This window comes from Crocuta crocuta, unplaced genomic scaffold (genome assembly GCF_008692635.1).
Source record: "Crocuta crocuta isolate KB4526 unplaced genomic scaffold, BGI_CrCroc_1.0 scaffold367, whole genome shotgun sequence".
Taxonomy (NCBI): domain Eukaryota; kingdom Metazoa; phylum Chordata; class Mammalia; order Carnivora; family Hyaenidae; genus Crocuta; species Crocuta crocuta.
In genome coordinates, this window is record NW_027527936.1 from 2688408 (window position 1) to 2714233 (window position 25826).

A 25826-nucleotide genomic window follows, 5' to 3' on the forward strand; every position below is an offset into this window, starting at 1 on the left:
AGAGGAGGGCCTTCCCTCCACATGGGGCGAAGGTGCCGTCGGGTCCCCTTCCAAGCTCCCCGGGTCAGGACGGGCAATCTCGGCTCGAGCGTTTCTCTGTTGCCCTTCCTTCGGCCAGGACCCAGCCCTGGACGTGGGGCCCGCCCGCCCGCGCCGCTGCCTCGTGAAAGTCACGTTCACTCTGCCCATCCTCTCGGGTACTCTATGGTTCTCGTGGTGACTCTACTCTAATTCTAGTTCCGGTCTCTATGGCGGCGGCGGAGGCAGGAACGGTTGTAGGTCGGCCGAATTAGCCGCCTAAGAGCCAATGAGAATGGAGGAGTGATAAAGTATTAGCCAATAGAGGCCAGGAGTCGGGGTCAGGTGGTGAGATTGGCAGTACTACTGGCCAGTGGACGATGCTTGGGGCGGGTCGATCGCAGGGCTTATCCCGCCCGTCCCGCCATTCTCGCTAGTTCGATCGGTAGCGGGAGCGGAGAGCGGACCCCAGAGAGCCCTGAGCAGCCCCACCGCCGCCGCCGGCCTAGTTACCATCACACCCCGGGAGGGGCCGCAGCTGCCGCAGCCGGCCCCAGTCACCATCACCGCAACCATGAGCAGCGAGGCCGAGACCCAGCAGCCGCCCGCCGCCCCCCACGCCGCCCCCGCCCTCAGCGCTGCCGACACCANTGAGATGACCGCCACCGTAGTCTCGGTCCTACCTTTCGCGCTCTGCTCCTTGGGTAGGCCCTGCGGGCTTGAAAGGGGTTAAGCATGGGTTGCTGGTTCCTTCTGGTGTGGTAGTGAGATTTCGTTTTTCTTGAAGGCTGAAGGGATCGGGGAATCTAGAGATCCGTCTTTGTTTTGCAGCTAAATATTAATTGAAAGCCATTGGAAGAGGCTGCTTCTGGCACAGAGCGATTTAAAAGCCAAGCGCAGTGAGCGAGCCAACTCTCAGCAGTTAGGGCAAACTGAGGAAACCAGGATCTGGTCTAATTCTCTGAGGCGCATTTTTATCCTTGTCACGTTAGTGAAGTGGATATTGAACAATGTGATGTGACCCACTGGATTAGTAGGTAGAGATTATTTCTAAGTCGTTAGTTAGCCTTTGGAGGGAACAAGGTTTGACAGTGAGGTCTTGTCATCTTGACTGTTCAGGTTATGTCGCCTTTGTTTAACGTTTCAGCACATGATGTCCTGAAGGCCTTGGATCAGTTTCACATTAGGACTACAGGTTTTGTTTGCTCCTGCAGTAGCATGTGGAAGAAACTCCGCTTTTCCCTTTCACAGTTTTTTTTTTTCTCCTACTTTTTTGTCCTCATCTTTAGGATTAGTCGTTTGAGTCAATTGTAGCAATAGTTGTAGTCATTTGTAGCAATAGTGATGATAACGTGCAGCTTTCACACACTACTCTTCCACACACTGTACTCTTCGTGGTCTCCCCTGTGAGCCGGGCATCATTTCCAAGATGGCTGCCAAGCAAGGCTACTAGTGCTGTTGCATATGGGTGTAGAGCATGGTGTGTGCTCCTAGTGTATTGCCCTTCCAGGTAGGGTACCTTCATCTCTGCAGCTTCTTACCTTCTTGCTTCAGAAGGCATTCAACAACTAGATGTTCGAAAGAACATCTGAGAGTAGGAAATAACACTGAATGTTTGTGTAATGGACACTACTGCAAGAAACCAAGTGGGCAAGATCAAGCTTAAAGACAGACATGACTGGCTGATGAAAAACCTTTCATTACTCAACCATAAAGTGTTGTGGAAATGCTCAAAGCAGAAGAGATTGTAAGCATTTGATGGTCTGTTTTCCACGGTTGCAGTTGTGGGGAAACATTTTGTTTCTTCCAAAGTCTTAGGAATTTTCCATCTGTTATTAACACTGTTTTTGTGACAGACCAACTCCACATTTTTTTCATCAGTTTTTTGATAATTGGCTACTAGTGATGAAGGAAGGGAATGCTTGGGTGCTTCTATTTGACCACGTTTTAGTTGCTCTCTGAATGTTAGCATTTCAGTTAATATTTCCATTTTACTCTGATTCTCTCTACTGGACTATACCTTAAAACAATTAGTTCTCAAAGTGTGCTTATTACCTTGGAACGGTATTAAAAATGCAAATTTCTGAGTTTACTTCCAGCGCAGATTCATTGGTTCTGGGGTACATTTTTAACAAGAATTCCAAGTGATTATGTTTTGTGGGCCATGCCTTGAAAAATAATGCATTTAATTGTTGACCCAATGTAATGTTGATGTATACGCTAGAAGGGAGTGTTATTTGCAGGGTTTCCTGTGGTTAGCTTGCAGTTTGTGTGTGCTTTAGAAATTGTATATGTGTGCCTTATGTTTTGCTATATTTTGTTAAGTGGACAGAGGTTAGGATTTTTTAAGTGAACAATTGATATCCGAGATAAAAGTTTATTTATATATTCTTAAGTTTTTTATATCATGAGATGCCATTGCTTGCCAACTTGCAATTAACCCAATTGGTAGTCCTCCAGGGCAGGTTAAATGTAAATTAAAGAACTATAGTCTGGAAGTTTGCAACTTGGTTGGGTTTGTAGACAGGGGTGGAGGCACCTGGCTGTCGACGGGGGAGGGAGGGTTGTGGGGAGGTAGACACTGCTGCTTCTGTATAAAGGAGAGGACGTGTGTATGTAGTCTTTGGGGTTATTACTGCAACTCTGTAATTTTATGGGAGTTCTGTGAGTTATGTTCTAGGTTCTTCAGATTTTTATAATTTAAATTGAAGATAACTTACATAAACTTTTTGAATTTTAAAGAATGTATTTTCATTGTTAATATTTTGATCTAAAGTATTACCTATGAAAATAATGGTCTTGTAAGAATTATATTTTAACGCATCTTTTTCTGGTAGTAAGGTGCCTTGTATGAAAGGCGTAAGAGCATAGAGCTTTTAAAACATCAAATGTTTGGGTGCTTTTGTGAGGCTGCAGAATCTAGGAATTCTGAGAAATTCATGGTTAGTCTTCTTGCCCTGTCTTGAGAATGATAATTGGATTATGTGACTAGAGGGGTTTGTTGAACACCACCACCACCCCCCATTGCTTTTCATTGTATTATGAAAAACTTTAAACTGTTGAAAGATGTCATTAGAAGGATGTAACAGGGATCAGTGGTTTCATGGTTTGGTTCTGTTTTTAAAATCTGGAAACCTAATTTTGTCTTTGCTTCCAGCTGTTTAGGATTAATCCATGCTTCCCAAACTCATGAAAAGTTACCATGAGTCAGTAACATTTTCAGTGGGATATGGATCTTTCATAGTGACCACAAGAGAAATCCTGTTCTTCACAGTACTTAAAAATACTTAATTAATCATTCTAGAGTTTTGGGGGGTGGGCAAGGAATTTGGAGCAAAGAGAATCCAATAGGGAAGGGGGCACAAACTGGTGACCTGCTAGCTGAATCTACCCCCAGATATTTGTTTGGAAAACAGTGTCTTGAGAAGTATTAGAATTAATTACTGATGCTTAAGTTAGGGGGATTACCCCCAAAATACAAAGTACGCAAGTTATCATTTTAGATCTGGATTTTAGCTTTGGGGCCTGAAGTCCCATGTAAATAAAACAGAGCTGGCTATGAGTATTATTACGACTTTTAAACAGGCATACATTCTCTTTATTTACTGCAGTATGTCAGGCTTCGTTTTCTCCCGTTGTTGACTTCCTGCCTGGCCTCTGTATGCATTTGAATTTATTACCTGTGGTCTAGGAAGATGTATAATAAACCGAGCCAAGAAAGGGGTTAGCTAACTCTTTAGCGAAAAATACTTAAGTCTTGGTTTAGTCTCTCTTTTTCATGTACATATATAACTGATGAAGGTGACTTCCCTCACACGGTGATGGCACATAAAAGTAGCTAATGTTTCTTAAGCACTTAACACCAGGAACTATTGTAAATGTTTTACTTGAACTAAGGTGTTTAATTTTTTAAACCTTTGAGGTGTAGATACTATTGTGAGGACAGAGAGCTGCAGTAATTTGCCCTGGGAAGCACGGCAGAGTTAGGATTTGAACGCTGTTTTCTGACTGGATTTTGTTCATTAGCTGCTGTTCTACTGTCCCTGAAAATAGGCCCTAGCCTAATTTGGTTGCTGTCCACAAAGTTACAGGTAGTTTCTTAGGGTGGCTATTAGCTATTGAAGGACAGTTTTCCTAAGTGATACCTAGCATGTCACTGGAGCTCCTGTATGTGCTGTTAGTTCCCTGGATTTTAGAAGCTTTCTGCTTTGCACTGCCTATTTCATGTAGTTTGGTATTGCAGTAATAGGCCCAGTTTAGTGTGCAGATTGGCTTTACAATTAAAAAGGACTTGCTTAGGGGAGCCTGGGTGGGTCAGTCGGTTAAGCGTCCGGCTCAGGTCATGATCTCGTGGTTCATGGGTTCGNATTAAATTTTTTTTTAAAAAGGACTTGCTTAATAGCTAATAATTGGGATGCAGTTGAGGAATTGAAGGAGAGAGCAGTTGGCCCTTATCTCATTTCTTGAATCTTTTCATTCTGTCTTTATATGACCTGCAAGCTAAGAACCTTGGGTTTTACCTTTTTAAGGGTTGTTTAAGAATATGTGAGTGTGACCTGACATGGCCTGAAACATTTACTGCCTGGTTCTTGGATTTTAAAATGTATAGACCTGTGGAAAAGTGATTGCCAAGTCTCAGGCTGTTAAAAATCAGACTAGATCACGCACAGTAAGGTCTCTAAATCATTCATAGAAGGCATAGGTAGTCCGTAATATAGTGACTAAATGTGTTGTGGTGGCACTAGGGAAGACTTTTTGTGCTACTAAGGAAGGATGGGTGGATGGAAGCATAAAAATGATATATCTAAGTAGTCCTTAGATCATGATATATCATTGGCAGTCTTGAAAAAGCACTGTTATTGGTTGAGGGGGAGGGGTTGTTTTGATAATCAGAACTGAGGCTTTTCAGACAATGGGTTGTATGCAAGGGACTTCAGGATTAATTTACATGCTGGTTGTGTTAGCCGGTGATCTTAAGTTGGCCAGAAGTCATCCTTGTTCACGAAGTCACTGATAATGTGTAAAAGCTTTTCATCTTAAGTCTAGAGAACCAGCATATTCTATTCATCTGTTTTCCGAGTACTGGGGCTGTTACTACCGAGTTTTCTCTACCTTTCACTCTTAGCCTTTGCAAACTGCAATCCAGCTCACCTGAGGCAGAATTGTAGAAGATAATATGGGGCATAGTGTGCCTGCCGGGCATAAGGAGTCTTTGGTAGAAAAACAAATAAAAAGATAAGTGGGGTTTATGATCTTATGGCCATCTGCAGAACTTGGAAATTGGTGTCTGTATGCTTTGGGCATACAGACGCTAAATCCTAGGTTTTTATGACGGTAGAATTAATAATTTGCGTAGTTGAGCAATTTAAGCTGTTAAAAGGGCATAGTGTAATCTGCAGCAAGGTAATAGGATAAGAGCATCTAGTTATGGGTAGATGAACTTACATGTTGGGTTTCATTTAAGGCAGTGTTGTGGATTGGCAAAAAAGAAAAAGTTGCCTGAAAATTCAGGATTTTTTTTCTTGCATTTATTAATTTTCAGAAACAAAGACCGAGCACAAGTGGGGGAGGGGCAGAAAGGAGGAGACACAGAATATGAAGCAGGCTCCAGGTTCTGAGCTGTCAGCACAGAGCCCAGCGCGGGGCTCGAACCCACGAACTGAGAGATCATGACCTGAGCTGAAGTCACAGCTCAGCTGACTGAGCAGCCACCCAGGGGCCCCAAATTTTAGGACATCTTAAAACACTTTAATCTGGATAAATATAGTAGTATAGGAGTTTAGTGCTGGCTACATGTTTTTACCTTCATTGTGCTACATTAGGAACTTTTAAGAGACTTCTATTTAAATCCCAGAAGTATTTTTTAATTTTATTTTAGCATTTTTCCCAACTTAAAAACAGTAACCCGCTTTTGTTCTTCAGCTGTTCACTATCTGTGATTCTTTTTTCCTTGAAGTCAGTACTGTGTCCTCATTTGCTGAATAAGGACAATACTAGTTAGGTGTGAGAAAACCAGAGGTGGGGTTTTTGTGAAAAATAGTATAAATAATGCCCTTAATAACAGCAGGAGGTGGAGTAAGTAGAATAGCAGAGAGCATACACCTGAAAGCAGGAGAACAGGACTGTGTGCTGTATGGAATGACACTGTTGGAATATTGCTGTCTGTACAGTAACCATTAGACTTGTATGGAAGTGTAGTTAGTGTATGCATCTGAGAGACTGAATTTTTGTAATTTGAATTTTAAAACATACCCAATTTAGTGTTTGTTTTGAACCACTTTTGAACAGCTTGCATTTGTGAACCTACTTTTCAGAAGTGTAAAACACAGAGCAGATTATAGAGGCTTAGTATGAAAAAAATGTAAAATACTCGGCATTTTTAATAACGAATTTGTACAGGTTTAAATGTAAAACCAATTTTACCTGTTTTTACTTTATTGTGGCTACTGGAAAATAAACTTAGATAGAGATTTCACCATATTGTCCAAAAGTAGTGCATTCCTGTGAAACCTTTAGTGAAAGCGAAATGGTGTAAAAGTTAAAGTGAACTTTCAGATAACCGGGCAAACCTGTATTTAGCTTGCATTTTCTTTTGGGCAGCAGTATGGGTGGGTTGAGGTTTGATTATAGTGTGGCCTTTAGGTGAGTATTTTATCCCCACCATCCAAATAAGGTAACTTGCCCTAGATCATGTGGCTGGTAAAGTTTCAAACCTGCTTCTTGATGATCCATTTTGGTCAGCTTATTTTAATTGCTGCTTTTCCCTCTTTGGTAAGATCTGTATCTAGTAGCCATGAGCACATATTATTTGTCAGTATTACGATAGATAGGGGTCTACTCCACAGCTGTTGGTTTTTTTTTTGTTTTTTTTTTTTTTTTTTCTCTAGGAGAGAGAGAGACAGCGTGAGCAGGGGAAGGTCAGAGAGAGAGGGAGACACAGACTCTGAAATAGGCTCCAGGCTCTGAGCTGGCAGTCAGCACAGAGACCGATGCGGGGCTCGAACCCACGAACCGCGAGATCATGACCTAAGCAAAAGTCGGACGCTTAACCGACTAAGCCACCCAGGCGCCCCAACACAGCTGCTTTTATGACTTGTGATCCCAGAATGGTTTCTACATTAGGGGAGGGGATATGGATCACAGCCTTCATCTATTTACATGGAATAACTTGTAGAGCAGGGGTTTAATGATGGTGCCTCAGTTGTGAGCACTGAATGGTATGTACAGTTAAAGCACTTGGGACAGTATTTGGAACTTAAATCCCTTAGTAAGGTAAGCTGCTGTGTCTAGGTTTTCCCATTTTGCAAGTGAAGGAGATCTAGTGAGGAGGAGGCAGCTTTCCGCTTTCCAGGGTTGCACAGCTGTTAATAGTGGAATGAGGACTAAAACTTTGATTTTCTCTTAGCAGTACCTTGAATTTCTGCACAGTCACTTAAGTTGCAACTGGATTGACTTGGTGCATCCAAACTGTAGTATTCTATCTTGGCTAAAACTGCATTTTTTTGAGCTGTCAAATAAATGTCTTCTTAAAATCAGATGCACTTTGACCTTGGTAATTCCCTAACAGGCTGGTTTGTTGTCAAAAGACTTAAATGAGTGCTGTCGTCTAGCACTACAGCAATTAATGACCCTGTATTCGTTTCCACATATCTTTGTACCTGCAGAACATCTAAAGCTGTCTTCCAGGGGATGGCATTGTATATATCACCTACCTTGTATTTTTAGGAAAATCTATTCTAACTAGATAAGTCGCTTCGGTAAATTTTTTGTAGTGCATGGTATATTCTGTATGTACATAGTCACTTGCAGCTATATTAGAAGAATTGATGTATAGGCTACCCAGATATGCAAGTGGCATTATCAGTAATGAAAATTTCTCTCTGTAGAAGTTCCGTTTTTAGTAAATTCAGTGCATGTTAAAACAATGTAAAATACATTGATTTGATTCAAAACTCAATAAATGTACTTATTGAAAAGTCTCCTGGGTGGCACCTGAGTGGCTCAGTTGGTTAAGCATCCGACTTTGGCTCAGGTCATGATCTCATGGTTCGTGAATTTGAGCCCCGAGTCGGGCTCTGTGCTGACAGCTCAGAGCCTGGAGCCTGCTTCAAATGCTGTTTCTCTCTCTCCCTCCCTCCCTCTCTCCCTCTCCTCTCTCCCTCTCTCCCTCCCCCCCTCTCCCCCTCTCTCCCTCTCTCCTTCTCTCCTTCTCTCCTTCTCTCCCTCTCCCCCTCTCCTCCTCTCCCCTCTCTCCCTCCCTTCCCTTCTCTCCCTCCCTTCCCTTCTCTCTCTCCCTTCCTTCTCTCTCTCTCTCAAATAAACATTAAAAAAAAATTTTTTTTGAAAAGTCTGCTAGCATACCAAATAATTCTTTACCTAGTTCTCTAGCTCCTGACACTTCACGCCAATTATGGCCTACGGTGGTCAGCTCTGCCCCTATTCAGAGTTCCTGTTCTAGACTTTGCCAGCCTTTCCTACTCTACCAGTTTTTCATTGTACTTCTCCTTGGGCCCTAGGTTTAAAATTCAAGTGTGTTGGAGATTTTAAGTAGTGATGTCTATGGAACTATTTGTATGATGCCTGAGGACCTATTTGACAGGTGGGCATTATTGCAACCATTAATTTTCTAGGTGTTCCTAATATTCAGCTTTATTCAACATAAAGGTCAGTTTTCGGTCACGTGCCTTGAGTAGTTTTTGCAGTGTTCTGCGTGTGTGTAGGTTTTGGGGGGGTTTTTTGTTGTTTTTTAATTTAAAATTTTGTTCCCATAAATTAAATGTCCTCATGCTGCGCACATTCTTTGCAGCATTTGTTCCATGGTTCAACAAGGAGCCAGCAGTCAGTAAGCCAGTCAGCCTAGTTCATTGTAACCTTTGTTACTTTTGTCATGAAACATTAGAACTGTTATTGTGCTCATTCTCTCTGATCTGTACAAAATGAAGAGGGGGGAGTCAATAAAGATCTGGAAATCTATTTCTCCTATGGTGTTTGCTTATAATAAATATCATTGCCTTCACCCGTGTCGTAGTTAAAGAGCTAGAAGCTCATTCTCCCATTTTCCTCTCACTTCCAAAATCCATTTATCCATAAAGTTTCCCCTACTTTTACCTCAAGAAAGAGCTCTCAAATACGCTCCCTCACACACAGACCCTTAGTCTAGGCTTCCATCAATCCTGGTCTGGACTTCTAGAATATAATATCTGATAATGTTATCATGGTATTTTCTTCTACTCAGAAGCCTTTGCTGGCTCCTTTACCTCTGTGATAATTTAGCTCTTGTTATTTACCCTTCCTCACAGCTGTATTCCTCATGCCCCAGCCAATTTGAACTCCCACTTGCATTGAATTCGCTAGTTGCTGATTTACCCATCTCCATGACCTCTTTTCTGTCTACCTCCAGAACATCTTTCTTGTTTTCCGTTAACTTTAAGATTTGAGGCAAATATTGCCTTAACACTACTTTTAAAGTCCTAAAGCAGGTTTTGCAACCGTATTTCTTCAGCACAGTTTGACAAGACATTTAATGATTGCTGTAAAATGGTGTTTGATATGAAGCGAAGGGGTTGTGTGCTAGTAGGAAACTGTCCATCTTCACTTCCTTAGTTCACCACCACAGTGCTTGCCACAGGAACGATGGGGGTATTATTGACGGCGCTCACGTTTGGACTTCGTTGTGGTCTTTAAGAACAGTTTTAGCTGTTTGACAAAATTGAGCAGAAAATAGATTTTCCATGTACTCCATGGCCATGCATGCAGCCTCCGGGAGAGGGTTGACTCCTGCACGACCTCTCCCGCTATCCAGCACCATAGTGGTGAGTGACAGTTGTTAAATTCAACAAGCTTACATTGACACATTATGACATCACCCAAAGCCCATAGTTTACCTGGGACTTATTCCTGGTCTAGTAACAACATTCTGTGATGGTTTTTTAGGAGTCCCCTTTATGACCTCAAGGAGAGCTTGGGAATTGGAAATGGTGAGGAAGAACTGAGAAAGGAGGAAGCTAGTAATTAATGGAATGAGATATATTTATGGTCTCCTACTTAAATAAGTAACAGTGCTCTAGGAGTAAGAGTGGGGTGGCTGGAACATTGTTCATGTTTAGTGGATAAGGTAATCCTACAGGTAGTCCTAAAGTTACAACTTAGTTGGTAATCTCTTAGTCTTAAAAATGAAACAAAAACAAAACTCTCTGCTTTAAATTTCCTAATGGTTGTTTGGCAGCCAGAAGGTCCCTGTGACCATAGGAAAAATAGGAGGTAATGCACAGAGAACCAAGCTTATAGCTTAATCTTTGGCAACATGAAATGTATTCCATTTTCTGACTTGTTCAACTTGGTTCTGTCTTGTAGGAATGACACCAAGGAAGATGTATTTGTACACCAGGTGAGTGCTTGTGTGAATGTTTCCAATTCTGGATTTAAGGGTTGTGAGAAGGGGATGGACGTTTTCTCAGCTATTGTTCCTTACAAAAAGGTTATTCTATCCAACCACCAAACAATTTAGTTCCCGTAGGAAGTGTTTAAATGTATACACTAGAATATTGGTGACTCAATTAAAACAGGTATTTCTCAAATGGGTGTTTTGTTAATGTAGTTTTTTGAATGACGAAATCTACTCCTAAATTTTTAAACCAGTTTCAGAGGAAGAAGAAAAAATCTCCATTACCCTAAGCTTGAACTAATAATGCTATAAATACACACAAAATTTGGTGAGGTGTTTGCAAACGCTGCTAGGTTGTAGCTCTGTGGTAGAGACAAAATCAGTGATCATGGCAGGAAGTAGGACTAAACTGCAAAACCTGTAAATTTGAAGTGAATGCTGAGGGGAAGAAAAAAAAAAACTAGCAAAGTAGCCTAGGTCCTTCTGTTTATGCTAAAGCACTTTGAATGGGAATTACCTTTGGAGAATTTTGGTTGGCTTGAAAAATTTAAGAATCCTGGCTAGTTTAGGGTTGAAGTCAAAAGGTAGTATGGCAAAGTTGGTGATTACTCATTACTTTTTAGATTGGCTTCAGTGTTTTGAGAGTAAAAAAAACTAACACAGGATTAGGTGTTGGAATGCTAAACTTTCACAGGTACATATAAGAAAATACTTCAGAATATGCTTGTGCATTAAGGAATTAAAGTAAGCCACTGCCAAGTAAACACCAGTGCCTCAAACTTAAGTACATCATGGGCTCTGTTGGACTTCATTATCTTCACAGGTGTGCCATGGGTAGGAAAAACACATTTGTATGTGTGTACTTGGGTACACTGCCGTTTTTTCACTAAGACTGTTGAAATGTTATCAGGTTGTACTGAAAATCACTCCAAGAACTTTTTAGCCACTTTTTTACATTTTTCTCCAGACATCAAAAGACCTAGTTGGTTTTCACACTAACACTGTTAGGCAGGTGTGAGCTTGGATGGCAGCATACTTTGTAGGAAAGGCTGTCTGAGGTTGGTACTTTGTCACTTTCTGAGGTGTTCTATACAGCATTCAGTGGTAATCAAGGGGGGAGCCAGATCAGTTTCTTATACATCCAGAGCCCTATCACAGAATCTCAGGGTCAGATATATGAGTATGGAAACATTTAAATTCTAAACACAGGGGCACCTGGGTGACTCAGTCAGAAGAGTGTACAGTTCTTGATCTCGAGCTCATGGGTTCAAGCCCCATGTTGGGTGTATAGATTTCTAAAAATAAGTAAATGAATTTTTAAAAATAAATTCTAAACATAAATGCAGGACTGCTCAGTGTTATTTTTAAAACATTTTGTAAAATTGAATGCCAACTCCTTTGTGTTCTTAATTTCCTTTTTGCACGTTCAAAAGAATATACATAATTAGAAACGAGACAGCAAGGCTTGTCAGTCTTGTTGCTTGACAGCAACATTAAAGAGTTCGGGGGTAAATTGGGGTGTTTTGAAGATGCTGACTGAAATGTTTTGAGATTATAAATTTCTGTACTTCTGCTATCCCCAATGACTGCAGGTAATTGAGAGTTGGCTATATATGGAAGGTATGAAAACTTTGTGACAGTTTAGATGACAGATGAGATCAATTATTTGGCTGAACTCATGTCACCCACTTGGTACTGACCCACAGGTGTCACCAATATGCTTTCCTCTTTATTTTGGAAGTGGTTTCAACATTTAGTTGTTTCTTGGGACTTTGGATGCTCAGGTCTTAGTGTATCCAGGAGACTGCAGTTCTGGGCAACTTAGCTTAATTGGCTTCAGCTTTGTTGGTTGTCCTGCCTCCTATGGAATGGAAATGCATGAGTGGTCCCGTAATGGATACTGCTGTGATGTAGTAGAATGAACATGGGATTTGGAATCCCGAGACCTGAATTTAGAAAAGTCCATACTTTGCGAAGTGCCACTTAGCTGCTGTGTGACCTTGGGCAAGTCACCTAACTTTTAAAAGCCTGTTTAATTATCTGCACAGAGGGAGTGATAATACCTCACATCATTTGTCAAAATGAGTTTGACTAGGTAACACTGGAGAGAACTTTATTCAGTAGTACATTCGAATGTGAGGTGTTATTCTTCCCCTTTTACTTTGTTGTAGCAGTCTAGAGAACAAGTAACAATGTGAGATTTCTTGTATTCTGAGGAGGTAATAACTGACGATCCCATGCGGTCAGATAATGTAAAGAGTGGCGCATAGTCCATACATGTGAATTGCATTTCCACTGACGTATTCTCATAGACCGGTTGGAAGGGATTTTGGTTGACATTTGTAATTGAGTTTGATACGGTTAACACAGGGACAAAGTTGGTTTGGTCAACTTTGAAGCATGCAAAACTAAACTCGCCTGTCATCTAAACTGGCCCTGTGTGGGGCTAGCTTCTATTAAGTGCAGTCTTTGGGGGATAGATGGATATCCTCATTTTGTCTAAAGCTACACATGATGCTTTTGCAAAAAGCGTTTAAATACATAAATATATTGTTGTGTCTTGAGTGTTAAACTACTTGTTTTAGTTTGGAAAATAGTGGTAAAATGCTGGGGCCTTGTAAGTTTAGAGTATTTTGGTTGAGGTTGGGGGTAGCATTGGTCCCTGTTTTCCTAAATTTATTGACAGTTTGGTCTTATTTAAAGCTAATTTTAAGTGTATATCCAAGCTAAAATAATATTGACTCTGGTACATTTTGAATGAAAAAGCACATTATTCTCCCCTGTTAATCTATTTTTGGAATGTGATATTACTAGACTGCCATAAAGAAGAATAACCCCAGGAAGTACCTTCGCAGTGTAGGAGATGGAGAGACTGTGGAGTTTGATGTTGTTGAAGGAGAAAAGGTGAGGATGCTTTTTGTGTAAAGGTTTGACTTCAGTATGGAAATATTTTGGAGATCTCATCCGTTAGGATGGTGGCTCTAATGTGGATGGATGGGTCAGGTGACCACATGAACACAGGTGCATCAAGCCTTATGTGCTGGCTGCAGTTAGAGGGCAATCTCTTCAGAACAGTGAGGAACTGATCCTTAATCATTTCCATGCACCCCTGGCCACATAGACCCTTTATTTGCTTTGTGTAAATTTTGTTAAGTGTACTTAATTCTGTTGTCACTGTCAATATATGATGGCTTTTGTAGGGTGCGGAGGCAGCAAATGTTACAGGCCCTGGTGGAGTTCCAGTGCAAGGCAGTAAATATGCAGCAGACCGTAACCATTATAGACGCTATCCACGTCGCAGGGGTCCTCCACGCAATTACCAGCAGAACTACCAGAATAGTGAGAGTGGGGAAAAGAACGAGGGATCGGAGAGTGCTCCCGAAGGCCAGGCCCAACAGCGCCGGCCCTACCGCAGGCGACGGTTCCCACCTTACTACATGCGGAGACCCTATGGGCGTCGACCACAGTATTCCAACCCTCCTGTGCAGGGAGAAGTGATGGAAGTAAGTTTTTACCAAAAAGTAAAAGAATGAACAGCATGCAAAAACTTTGAATAGGTCTACATTTTAAGCATCTTGTGGGTGTCTTCTCGTATCTGTGTTGGAGTAATTAATCTAGTGGGGAGCATTTTTTGATTCCTAATAAAAACTCCAAAGGTTAATTTACAATGTGATTACAGGTAGATGATTTCTTTATTTTTAACTCCTGTACGCCGACTTTGGTTTTGTCTGGTGTGGTTCATTTACTCTGTTACTGATTGAGTCAGCTTGATTGTCTTTCCAGGGTGCTGACAACCAGGGTGCAGGAGAACAAGGTAGACCAGTGAGACAGAATATGTATCGGGGTTACAGACCACGATTCCGCAGGTATGGTTTGTATTAAATTTCTCAAGCATATGTTAGGACTGAGCAGCATCATACTTCTCCTGCAGCCTTTTTGAGTCATTTATTTGTTAACACTTAACATTTTCTTTTATCAGATGCCTAAGAGGTGAACCTGAAGTCAGTTATCTTTGAGAATGTGTTCTTTGCATCTTCTTGCTGGCCCTGCTTAAAAACAGCTTGTATAGATGAGGTCTACTTTATACGATTGTGTTTTCTTTTTTCCCCCCTCTCTTATAATGAGGGTATATGGAATTTCAGTTTTTCTGTCCTTGCACAGGTAAGAGAATAGTTCAACCTGCATTACATTACATGTTTTAAGACCTGCTTCATTGGGAGGGAGAAAGGTAAAGGTAAGCATTAGCTTTTAAGTATTAGGAATATCTGAACTGTACCTTAACATAAATGAGGAAATGATAATGTAATCTCTTGAGGTGGCATAATTTTCCATTAATCCCTTCTTAATTTAGCGGTTTTTTTTGTTTTTTTTGTTGTTGTTGTTGCCCCTAGGTTGTGAAATCAAATCACTCTAATAGAATATAGAGTAATTGGAGAAGAGTTTTGTGAACCGGAAGTGTTTAGTATATAAATGTGGTAGTCCTTTTTGAGCCAGTATACCATTTGTCGCACAATGGGTGGATAGAGTGGTGTAACAAGTTACTTTTTTAAAGATCTCTTTAACTAAAGCAGCAAGTCTCTAGATCTGATCCCTAAAACTAACAGGTAGTATACTCAAGTCAAAGCAATACAGTTAAAAACTCTTAACTAATCACTTACATAGCGGCTTTAACTGTAGATGTCCAGAGAACTTAAGAAACAAATTCCTTACTATAAAAAGTATCTAGAATACAATGTAGAAGTCTTCAGAATACTTTGTGATTCTATAAAAGAGGTTTCAGACAACACCACAACCACCCCCATCTTTTGTGTACTTCAACAAAAATGGAGGTACTGAAGCTTTAGAAGCTAGGGAACCCAGTTGAGATCATACTATCTGCATCAGTATATATGCTTTGAGAGTTTTGCAGTAGCCAGTGTCTATAACATATTCTTGTTTCCACTGATGTTTGTTGTGTCCTGAGTTTCTAATTCATGAAAATGGCCTGGAGTTCTAGCTGGTTGTGTTAGCTATGTGCTGGATGTTGGAAGATAGATGGGGTTTCCCTGTTGAGTGTGAAAGATTATTTTTGATGTTAACAGATGACCTTTGTTGATCTTGAACTCACCTATTGTTCAGACTAGTTTTAAAACAACACAAAGATACCTTGTTGAAATATTGCAAATGATATCACAGTGCCATTTTTCAAAGTGATCAGTGTTTTTAAAATGGTCTAAAATAGATTCTAGTGGCAGTATCCATTACATCCAAGAGTGCCAACAGCAGAAAACTTAGTTTCCCTTTTCGTTACACTATAAAGTTGCTTAAACATTCTACCTAGCTTTATTAGTGTCTTTAAAAATAGCATGTGAGTTTTTGTTGTTGAATGCTTTGGTTTTACTGTTTGACTTTTAATTAGACTTAATAGTTTCATTTGATGGATAGACTAGTTGACAGTGCTTGGGGTTAAATCCTGATTAGTGTAGGCTCCAGGGCAAACTGAAAGATCCTAAGGCAAGTATAGCAGTTTCACTGAGGAGACAAATGAAGTGGCAAGAGGGGAGAAGTGGCATCAAGAAAGTGTTTTTGAGAAATAAGGGCATGATTTGTAGGCTAAGAAATTCAGTGGAAGACAGTTGACAGGAAAGTGAGTGGATTCAGGTTGTCCACACATAAGGGGTGAACCCTTCGTTAGGAACCCTTGGTGTTTTATGTGTAAGAAGCCTGAGTATGTGGGCACTGATGTGTTAGTGGAATCAAAAGAAGGGTTCAGAGAAGAGGCGTGAGGAATTTGGGACAAAGATGTGGGATTATTTCTAGAAGAGAAATAGGGAAAATCAAATAATAAAATGGTCATATTTAAAGCGGGACCACCCAATGTGGGTGTATTTTCCAGCCTTTTTTGAGCAGCAGGCTCAAATTGAGCAGAGTTGAATTTGTCCAGCGTTTTTTTGTTGATCCAAATGAAGAACCTAGGGTTGGGATTGGTTATGCTTAATGGTGGGCTTATATATTTGGGTAACGGGAGAAAAATATTAAGGGAGAATGGGAAATAGAATAATTGGTAGGATCACTGGATTATAAATTCTCATGGAATAAAGAATGGGAGAACAAGAAGGAAAGAAGTCTTGATAATTTCTTTGATCCTGATACCTTTAATTTCAGGCGATTAAACATACTATTGCTACAGTGTAAACTTGAACTTTTTTTTTCTAAGTGTATAGCTCTGGATTTTAGTAGCATATTTACACAGTTATGCAACCATTACCACTGTCTCCTAATTCCAGAATTTTCACCCATCTCCCATGAAAAAATACCCTTGTGTCCATTAGCAGTCACTGATTTCCCTTTTCCCTGTGCCCCAGCTCCTGGCTTCCACCAATTACCTTTTGTCTGGATTTGCCGATTTTGAACATCTAATGAATGGGATCATAGATTTTTGTGTCTGCACCCTTCACTTTAGCATATTTTTTAAGGTTCATCCATTTGTGGCATGTAGTATTTAATTCCTTTTCGGGGGTAAATCAAGGTCCACTGTATGGATGGATATCCTATTTTATTTTTTCAGTAATCAGCTCTTAGGCACTTGGATTATTTCCACATTTGTGTTATTGTGAATATCGTAATCATGAAACGGATATATTCTTGGGTATAGACTTCCTGAGTGGAATTGATTGCTGGGTCACATAGTAACTCTAAACATTTTGAGGAATTGCTGGACTGTTTTCCAAAGCTGCTGCACCATTTTTATATTCCAGCAGTGTATGGGTTTCCAATTTCTCCACATCTTTACCAACACTGGTTATTTTCTGGTCTTTTGATTATGGCCATCCTGGTGGGTATGAAGTGGTCTCCTGTGATTTTGATTTGCTTTTCCCTAATGACTAATGGTAGCTGTGTGCTTTTGATTTCTTTTGAGAGAACATCTTTTCTTTGGTTTTGATTTCCTGCCTTTTTAGCAAGTGCTCCTCTATCAGTAAAAGATTATTAGCACTTGTTCCCAAACCTGATTACCATGAAGCCCATGTAAATAAAATGGCATGAAAGTTAAAATTTGCTGGTCCATTAATACCAGTTTTAAATGCCCATCTTCTAGTTTACACACTTCCAAATCCTTGCACAAAGTCCTCCCATTCAGTTTGTGAAATATGAACCAAATTTCATATTCATTTTTGATAAGCAGACCAGGTAATGGTGTTTAGTTGACTGAACCAAGTGAGAAACACTGGTGGGTGGGTTAAAGAAAGCATGGAGGTTTTCTCACTGCAATTTTGGCACAACATTCATTCCAGGGGTCCTCCTCGCCAAAGACAGCCTAGAGAGGACGGCAATGAAGAAGATAAGGAAAATCAAGGAGATGAGACCCAAGGTCAGCAGCCACCTCAACGTCGGTACCGCCGCAACTTCAATTACCGACGCAGACGCCCAGAAAACCCTAAACCACAAGATGGCAAAGAGACAAAAGCAGCCGATCCACCAGCTGAGAATTCGTCCGCTCCCGAGGCTGAGCAGGGCGGGGCTGAGTAAATGCCGGCTTACCATCTCTACCATCATCCGGGTAAGTAAACTTAGATGGCCTCTGCCTTCTGAGCTGTCATGAGTGGGGTCTGTTAATGTAAGAGAAAGCTGAGCCATTGTGACTCAGGGGGTCTTTTACCCATATTCATCTTCAGATTACCTAAATATCTGATTTTGCTCACTCATCTCAGTTCTGACACCTGGAGGCCTGAGTTCTTGAATAGTAGAGCCTTTGTCCGCTGTTCTGAATGAATTCTGTGATTTTACCAGTAAGCTGAGGACAGTCTGGCTAACTTTATTTACCCTAAGAAGTATGATGGTTGCATTATGTTTGTTTTCAAAAGAGGTGGGATAGCTACTAGAATTAATAACCTTCGTGCTAATGAGCAACGTAGTCTCTTTGGGGAAAGTGGTATATCAGTTCCAAAATTAAGGGATTCCTTTGCATTCAGCCTTTTACTTGATACTCAGAAACATGTAACAGTCTCTACTTTATTCTAGAATTGTCACTTTCAGTCAGTGATAACTTTTGTGTTTTTTCCCTTTATTATTTAATAGTTGGCCAAAGGTCATTCAGAACCTATAAGTAGCCATTCTTGTCACATCATTGTCAGCCTCCCGTTGGAAATCCGTGTCTTGGGATAAACAAATAGGAGTTTTGTTCATGCCAGTGTGATCTGGAGCAGTTTGGTGTGTACTGAAAGAATGTAGACAATGCAGTGCAAGATGATCTTAAATTTATTTATTTATTTTCTACAGTTTAGTCATCCAACAAGAAGAAATGAATATGAAATTCCAGCAATAAGAAATGAACAAAAGATTGGAGCTGAAGACCTTAAGTGCTTGCTTTTTGCCCATTGACCAGATAACTAGAACTATCTGCATTATCTATGCAGCATGGGGTTTTTATTATTTTTACCTAAAGACGTCTCTTTTTGGTAATGACAAACGTGTTTTTTAGAAAAAAGAAAAAAAAAAGCCTGGTTTTTCTCAATACACCTTTAAAGGTTTTTAAATTGTTTCATATCTGGTCAAGTTGAGATTTTTAAGAACCTCATTTTTAATTTGTAATAAAAGTTTACAACTTGATTTTTTCAAAAAAGTCAACAAACGGCAAGCACCTGTTAATAAAGGTCTTAAATAATTGTCTTTGTGTATATTTTTGTCTTGTCTTAATTTAGTTTGTAAGTCCTTAGCTTAGATGATACTGGCAGTTTATTACTCAGGGAAATTTCCTTAACATGTAGTTCAAGGGATATCTCTATGAGCTCATACTAAACATCAGAAAGTGTTTATTAACGATAACTCGACCATTTTCCTTTTTCTAAGATTTCTTTTTCTTGGTTGGGGGCAGCGGTAAAGGGGAGAGGGCATGCCGTAGCGTCCACTAACTGGACTCTTCATTCCTACAAGCCACTTATTTCTGGCCACGTGGAAGTTATTTTCATCTGCCAGTTGAAGATACCCACCATAAGAACTTCGCAGTACCTGCCACAGAGCCTAGTGTGCTCAGTGAAGAGGTTTGGCTCCTGTGAGGTTGATTGGAGGTAGTAACAACGAATACCGTAATGCCTATAGGAAGACTTAGTGCTAAAGAATGTGGAGATTGGTGAAAATAATTTTGTGTTCTCAGCTCCCTTCTAACTTAAGCCTATTCTGGTTACTTTTTTTTTTTTTTTTTTTTTTTTTTTTTTTTAAATAATGTCTTGCTAGATGTTCACTTGGGAACCTCCTGGTCAGCTTTTGGGGCCCAGGGGGAAAAGATGGGGATTTAAAGAGGCACATCCAGGAGTCCTTCAGTGCTGTGTAAGTCCAGGTGGGGGTGCCCCTTTCCATAATGTGCTCAAAGTTCACACAACCAAGATTACATTGCACTGATGCTTTTAACTCTAGAGGACTGGTAAGTAAGGCAGGAAACCAACATTCAAGTAAGCTAGTATCTTTCAAACTCCTTTTCCAAACTTGGAACCAATCTTTTTTCCCCCCTGCCATGAGAAATCTTTATTACTGGCAAGAATGCAGTGGAACAGACTTGAATACCACCGATGGTGTATAAAATACATTTTTTGTAATTACATATTTAGAATATATTATCATGGGAATGACCACACCAATACTGGTTAAATATCCAATACAGGTATTCACTTGTCAGAAGTTTGCATTCTACTACTTTGCCTTTAGGGAAGACCTACGTTGTTTTTGCTGACAAATCTGAAGAGAATTTTTGCTTTATAAAAATAGCATTCAGTGCTTGTTTTGCTGCAGTGAGCTGTTTACACAGGGCAGTGCTCACTGAGCAGCAAGAGTGGTGCTACCAAGTTTCTTTCCTAGGAACTCCGCTCAGCATCTAGCTGCCATAGTGTGGAAGAAAGTTTCCTACGGTGCAGTCTTGATACTGACATTGCAAACAAAACTACTTGTGTGTTTTTTTGATGTGTGTTTGTCTTGTGTTCTGTTGCCCAGCCCTCGATGAATGAATGCCTTTACCATATGTAAGAGCTGGATATCCGATGAACCTTTAAGGCAACCCAGTGGATGTGTTCTTCAGCCAGGATGCAGGTTTAGTGCCTGGTCTGGCAGTCAGATGGCACATGCATGAGACTTGGGAGAAGTGCACACTTCGCTGGGGGTGGGTGGGGTGGGGGAACAGCTGAGGGGGACACAGTGTTCTGCAGAAGCAATGGTTTCCTTATTTTGACAACTCTGCTTTAGTTCTTAACACTTAACTTTGAGCCTAGTACTCCAGCCTTTAACAGTTACAAGTGTCTCCTATCCCTTTATAAGAATATTTATGTGACTGTAGCAGAGGGAGCACAGGAAAAAGATGGACACCTGGCTGTTGGTAGAGCATGCAACTCTTGATCTTGGGGTTGAGTTTGAGCCCCACATTAGCTGTAAAGATTACTTAGAAGTATAGTCTTTGGGGCGTCAGGATAGCTCAGTCAGATTGGCTCAGGTCATGATCTCACAGTTTGTGGATTCAATTCCCATGTCAGGCTCTGTGCTGACAGCTCAGATCCTGGAGCCTGCTTCGGATTCTGTCTCCCTCACTCTCTGCCTCAACTCCTTTCTTACTCTGTCTCAAAAAATGTAAATGTTTAAAAAAATATTTTTAAGTGACAGTGGTGTAATACAGCAGAAATTTAGCCCACCACCAGGAATCCTACTGCTTCAGGTTTACCAGGAGGGAAAGCCACTAAAGGGGCTCTAAGGGAAGTCTTATTTATAGGCAGAGTAAGAAGTGAATGAGAAGAGGCAGGGGGACCAAGTTCCAGAAGGCACAGTGGAAGGTTTGGGAGGTAAAGCAATAGGGGTCAGATATGGAGTTGGCGAGAGCTAATGGAAATTGGAGTAAATGCTGACCAGGGGAAGCTTGAACATTTGGTAAGTGATAGGTAAACCAGAAAATGTCACACGTGACTGGCTTCATGCCAAGGTTTTGCTAGTGGAAGGGTTAGTCTGATGCTACTGTGGTTAGGTTGACTTGTGGCAGGGGAAGGAGCAGTCTTAGGAACTCTGCCTCTCCCTTCTCTGAGTGGTGCTATACAGCTAGAGGAGGTTGTATATCTTCCATCTGGCTGCCTGTTTATAAACTTTACAAGCAGGACAAAAGTGAGTAGACTGGCAGTTTGCACCACATTCACACCTGTCTTGTGATGTTTTAACCCCTCTGACAGGTTTGGGCAGTTGTTAGCTCTACAGCCCTCCTGCACTTTAATTCTGTTTGGGCTGAGGAGCTGGTGATGGGGTACCTGGATTATTTTTAGGGAGAATGATTTTCATTTTAGAAATCATACTCTGGGGCAAGGGGAAAAAAAGCTTGATCAGAAAAGAAGTGACCAGCTTGGTCATTACTGCAGGAGTCCGGGTAAACAATGAGACACGTGTTAACTGCAGTAGGAAAGAAGGTCAAATTTGAAATGTTTTCAAAAATGGAATTGACAGATGTGACTAGCTGAATGTGGGGATGAAGAAATCCAGCATGATTGCAGAATGTTCATACAGATGGTGTCATTTGCTAGAATAGAGAATACACAAAGGGGAGAGGTCTTTTCAGTTTATATGGTGTTTGAGGGAGTATACAGGAAGCAGATTTGGAGCTGAGGATTGAGGTGTAGGCCGAGATGAATGTTTGACAATCATTCAGTGGCCATTGAAAGCTATGGTCTTGGATGAAACTCCATCACTCCAGGGGTGTCTGTGGAGAACAGAACTTGGAACTTTTGGAACAAGGTCAAGATCTAAAAGCAATGACCAGAAAGAGACACAGAAATTCCAAAAAGGGAGGACCTCACAGAATCCTAGAGAACAAAATAGGAAATGACTCCTTTGCCATTACTCCGTCCAAGAAGGTACATGTGGGAAGTGTCAGTTGTGCTTCATAACAAGACCAGTCTTGAGAGTAGTTGTGGAAATGCAGGGATGGGCAGCAGGTTGAAGGGCTGTTGCTCCCAAAGTCTTCCATCTCCGTAACAACTAGCCCATCCTGCCAGGTCCCAGCCAAACCCCTCAGTCCTGATTTCTTTTTTCCCCTCACACTCCATATCCAGTGAGTCAGCAAATCCCGATGATTCTGCCTTTGAAACCTCCAGAATCTGACCACCTCTCACCTCCTACCCTGACATGGATCTAGGCCTCACCTTTCTGCTGTAGTCCATTTTCAATCTATTAGCCAAGGTCACACTGCCCAAATACTCAGAGGCTTCCAATCTCCCCTGAGCAGAAGCCAGCTAGGTATGGGAAACTTCTGTCTTCCACTTTCCCGGCTCTCCCTGTGGTTACTCCCAACCTCACAGGCAGCCTTTTCCAGACACACTCCCAATCCTGAGGCTTTTCCCTCTTGAGAGGAAGACCGTTGCCTCATTTAAGTAAATGGCTTTCTCGCCCAGATCTTTCAGGTCTTTAGGAAAGTCTTCCCTGACCATTGTTTGAAATAGCCACCCCTCTCTTCCCCATGGCCAGATCTTCTAGCCTCCTTGCTCACTTTTTTTCCAGTGCGTATCCTCATCTGCTAATACTATACTTGTTCTTTGTGCTTGAGATTTGTGTTCTATTCACTGCTGCTGTATCCCAGTATTTACAACAGGGCTAAAAGAACTTACAAGTTCAAAAAATATACTGACGTGGGATAAGGAAAGCAAAGGCTGCCTGTGAAAAGGCAAGTTTGTCTGACCATCCGATTTACGTTTTAGCCAATAGGATGTTCTTGAGTGGAGGGATGTGGTTTTCAGTTGCACTGGCCTCAAAGGGCTACCCTGGGCAACATGGGTATTCTGGTCACTGTAAAGATACACTGGAGTGGGGCACCTGGGTGGCTCAAGTCAGTTGGGCATCTGACTTCAGGTCATGATCTCACGGTTTGTGAGTTTGAGCCCCACACCAAGCTCTGTGCTGACAGCTCCGAGCCTGGAGCCTGCTTCACATTATGTGTCTCCCTCTTTGTCCCTCACCCGCTTACTTTGTCTCTCAAAAAATGAATAAATTCAAAAACAATAGGAGGGAAGGGTATTTTTTAGGATGAGGAGACATGTTTACGAGGGGCAGAGGAGGCAACCAAGAAGACAGCTTTAAAATGATGAAGCCTTATGTACAATAAAATGCTTCATTTTGTCCTGTGTATAACATGTAATTTTCATAAATCATCTGAGCCAATAAGAAGGAAAATGGTTTGGAGTCAGAATACCTGAGTGCCAGTTCTCTCAGGTAAACTTCACCTTCCACAGCCTCGGCATGGTGCTACTACATAAAAGTCAGTGCTGAACTTTGAAATCGCTCTCAAAGTAAGATATCTGGACCATCCACAAGAATATGAACAGATTTTCTTGGATCCCACCTTCAAACCGCCAAATCCAAATGTAGGGGAGGAGCCTCAGAATGAGCGTTTTATATTTTTAGAGATAAGATCCTGAAATTCTGGTGAAGGTTAGGTGAGAATAAAATAGTAATGTCTGACATTTTGTTAGTGCTCAGTAAGTGTTGGGTGTTAACAGCAACATTGTAAGAACTGATATAATAGTTGTGAGCTTTAAACTGAAAGTGATGGCCATGAGAATGTGACTTGTAGACTTCTGACTATAGGGAACATAAAAGACCCAACATGCTCTGCTCTGAAATCTACCGTGTTTGTCCCAGGGCCATAATTCCCCAGGGCTCCCAAGCCAGTGAGTGAACTTAGCAGAGATTCTAAAGCAGACGCGTTCAGGGAAGAAAGGGCTCCTCTGACAGCTGGCTTTGGCTCAAGAACTCTGATGGGCTTCTCCTTAGACCCCATGAGGGTCTAGGATGTTTCCACCCAGTATCACATCACTCAGGTCCTGTGTGATAGCTCTCTGCTCCCTCCCATTTTCCCTCACAAGTGTTTCCCTTGTCCTTGCATGCTTAATCCTATTTGGGGGTCTACTGCTTAGAGGACCCTGGCTAAATAAATATCAGAGAAAAGTAAGGAGGAGAAAAGTAAGGATGATTCTAGGAATTAAAAATTAGAATTATGGGACAGAGTATGAAGCACCAGGAGTCTGTCCCCCGCCCCAGACAACAAACACAGTGGTAGAATTAGTTTGTAAGTATTTTGGAACTGGATTCTTGAAGGCTTGAAACATCCAAGAAAGGCTTAGATGGCAAAATGAGTTTAATTTGAGGAATTTCAGCTCTTAGCTAAGCAGCAGCTACCCATCCCTCAGCCAGCCCAGCCCCATGGCAAGCAGTGGTGTACATGTTCCTCCTGGAGTAGCTTGCAGGAGCCAGAGAGCAATAAGGACTCAGGGCTCAACTCTCCTGCAAATATTGGGGATCTGTGTTCTGATTATTCATTGCTGCTTCTGGTCAAGGAAACCTAGACCCAGTCCACCACCATTACTGTTCTATCTTCTATACCCATTATTGCAAGTTCCTACCCTGTAGCTGATGTGATTTTTATGGAATATAAAAGGCTATTCCTCCCCAACTTGTTCATCTTAGTCTTTTCCCCTTTGAGGAGCCAGACATTAAAAGGATAATCAAAAGTAACCAGTATGTAGGGAAAATTAAAAAGTCACTAAATATATATGCCCAGGGAAAGGCACAGGCTCAGATAAGACCTAAAAAAAAAAAAAAAAAAAAAAAAAAACCTTAAATGTATACCTTAAAGTCTTCATGGGCACCTGGATGGCTCAGTTGGCTAAGTGTCTGACTTTGGCTCAGGTCATGATCTCCACAGTTCATGGGTTTGAGCCCTGCATCAGGCTCTGTGCTAGCAGCTCAGAGCCTGGAGCCTCCTTCAGATTCTGTGTCTTCCTCCTTCTCTGTCTCTATCTCTTTCTCTCAAAAATGAATAAACATTTTAGAAAAAAAAATTTTAAGACTGATTCCTTGGGGCATCTGGGTGGCTCAGTCGGTTAAGTGTCTGACTTCAGCTCAGGTCATGATCTCCTGGTTCGTGGGTTCAAGCGCTGCTGACAGCCAGCTCAGAGCCTGGAGGCTGCTTCGGATTCTGTGTCTCCCCCTCTCTCTGACCCTCCCCTGCTCACGCTCTCAGAAATAAATAAAACATTTTTTAAAAAAGAAAAACTTAAATGATGTATGTACAAAAGGGAAATATTAATAAAGAGATGGAAAACCCAAAACTTCTGCAGCTGAAAAGTATAACTGCAATGTAAAATTCACTACAGACATGGAAAGGCAAATTTTGAGCAGGCAGAATCTATGAACTTGAAGATAGGACAATTGAAATTATTGAATCTGAAGAACAGGAAGAAAAAAAGATTGAAAAGTGAACAAAGTCTAAAGGGACCTATGAGGTAATGTATCGTGGGAGTCCCAGAGGGAGAGTGAAAAAGGGACAGAAAATATTTAAAGAAATAATGGCTGAAAATGTCCTAAATCTTATGAAAGACATGACTAGAACCATACAAAAAGTTCAGTAGACTCCAAGGAGGATGAACTAAAGAAG

The 25826-nt window shown here is 41.2% G+C and overlaps 1 protein-coding gene across 1 annotated transcript; it reads left to right on the forward strand.

Annotated features, from left to right (window-relative positions):
* Positions 1 to 440: 440 nt before the first annotated feature.
* YBX1 (Y-box binding protein 1) lies at positions 441 to 19044 on the forward strand. The gene is made up of 7 exons (XM_077752177.1): positions 441 to 722; positions 10290 to 10405; positions 13217 to 13306; positions 13603 to 13905; positions 14186 to 14268; positions 17674 to 17939; positions 18659 to 19044. The coding sequence occupies exons 1-6, from the start codon at positions 593 to 595 to the stop codon at positions 17906 to 17908; spliced, it is 957 nt and encodes a 318-aa protein (XP_077608303.1). The 5' UTR covers positions 441 to 592; the 3' UTR covers positions 17909 to 17939; positions 18659 to 19044.
* The last annotated feature ends 6782 nt before the right edge of the window (positions 19045 to 25826 follow it).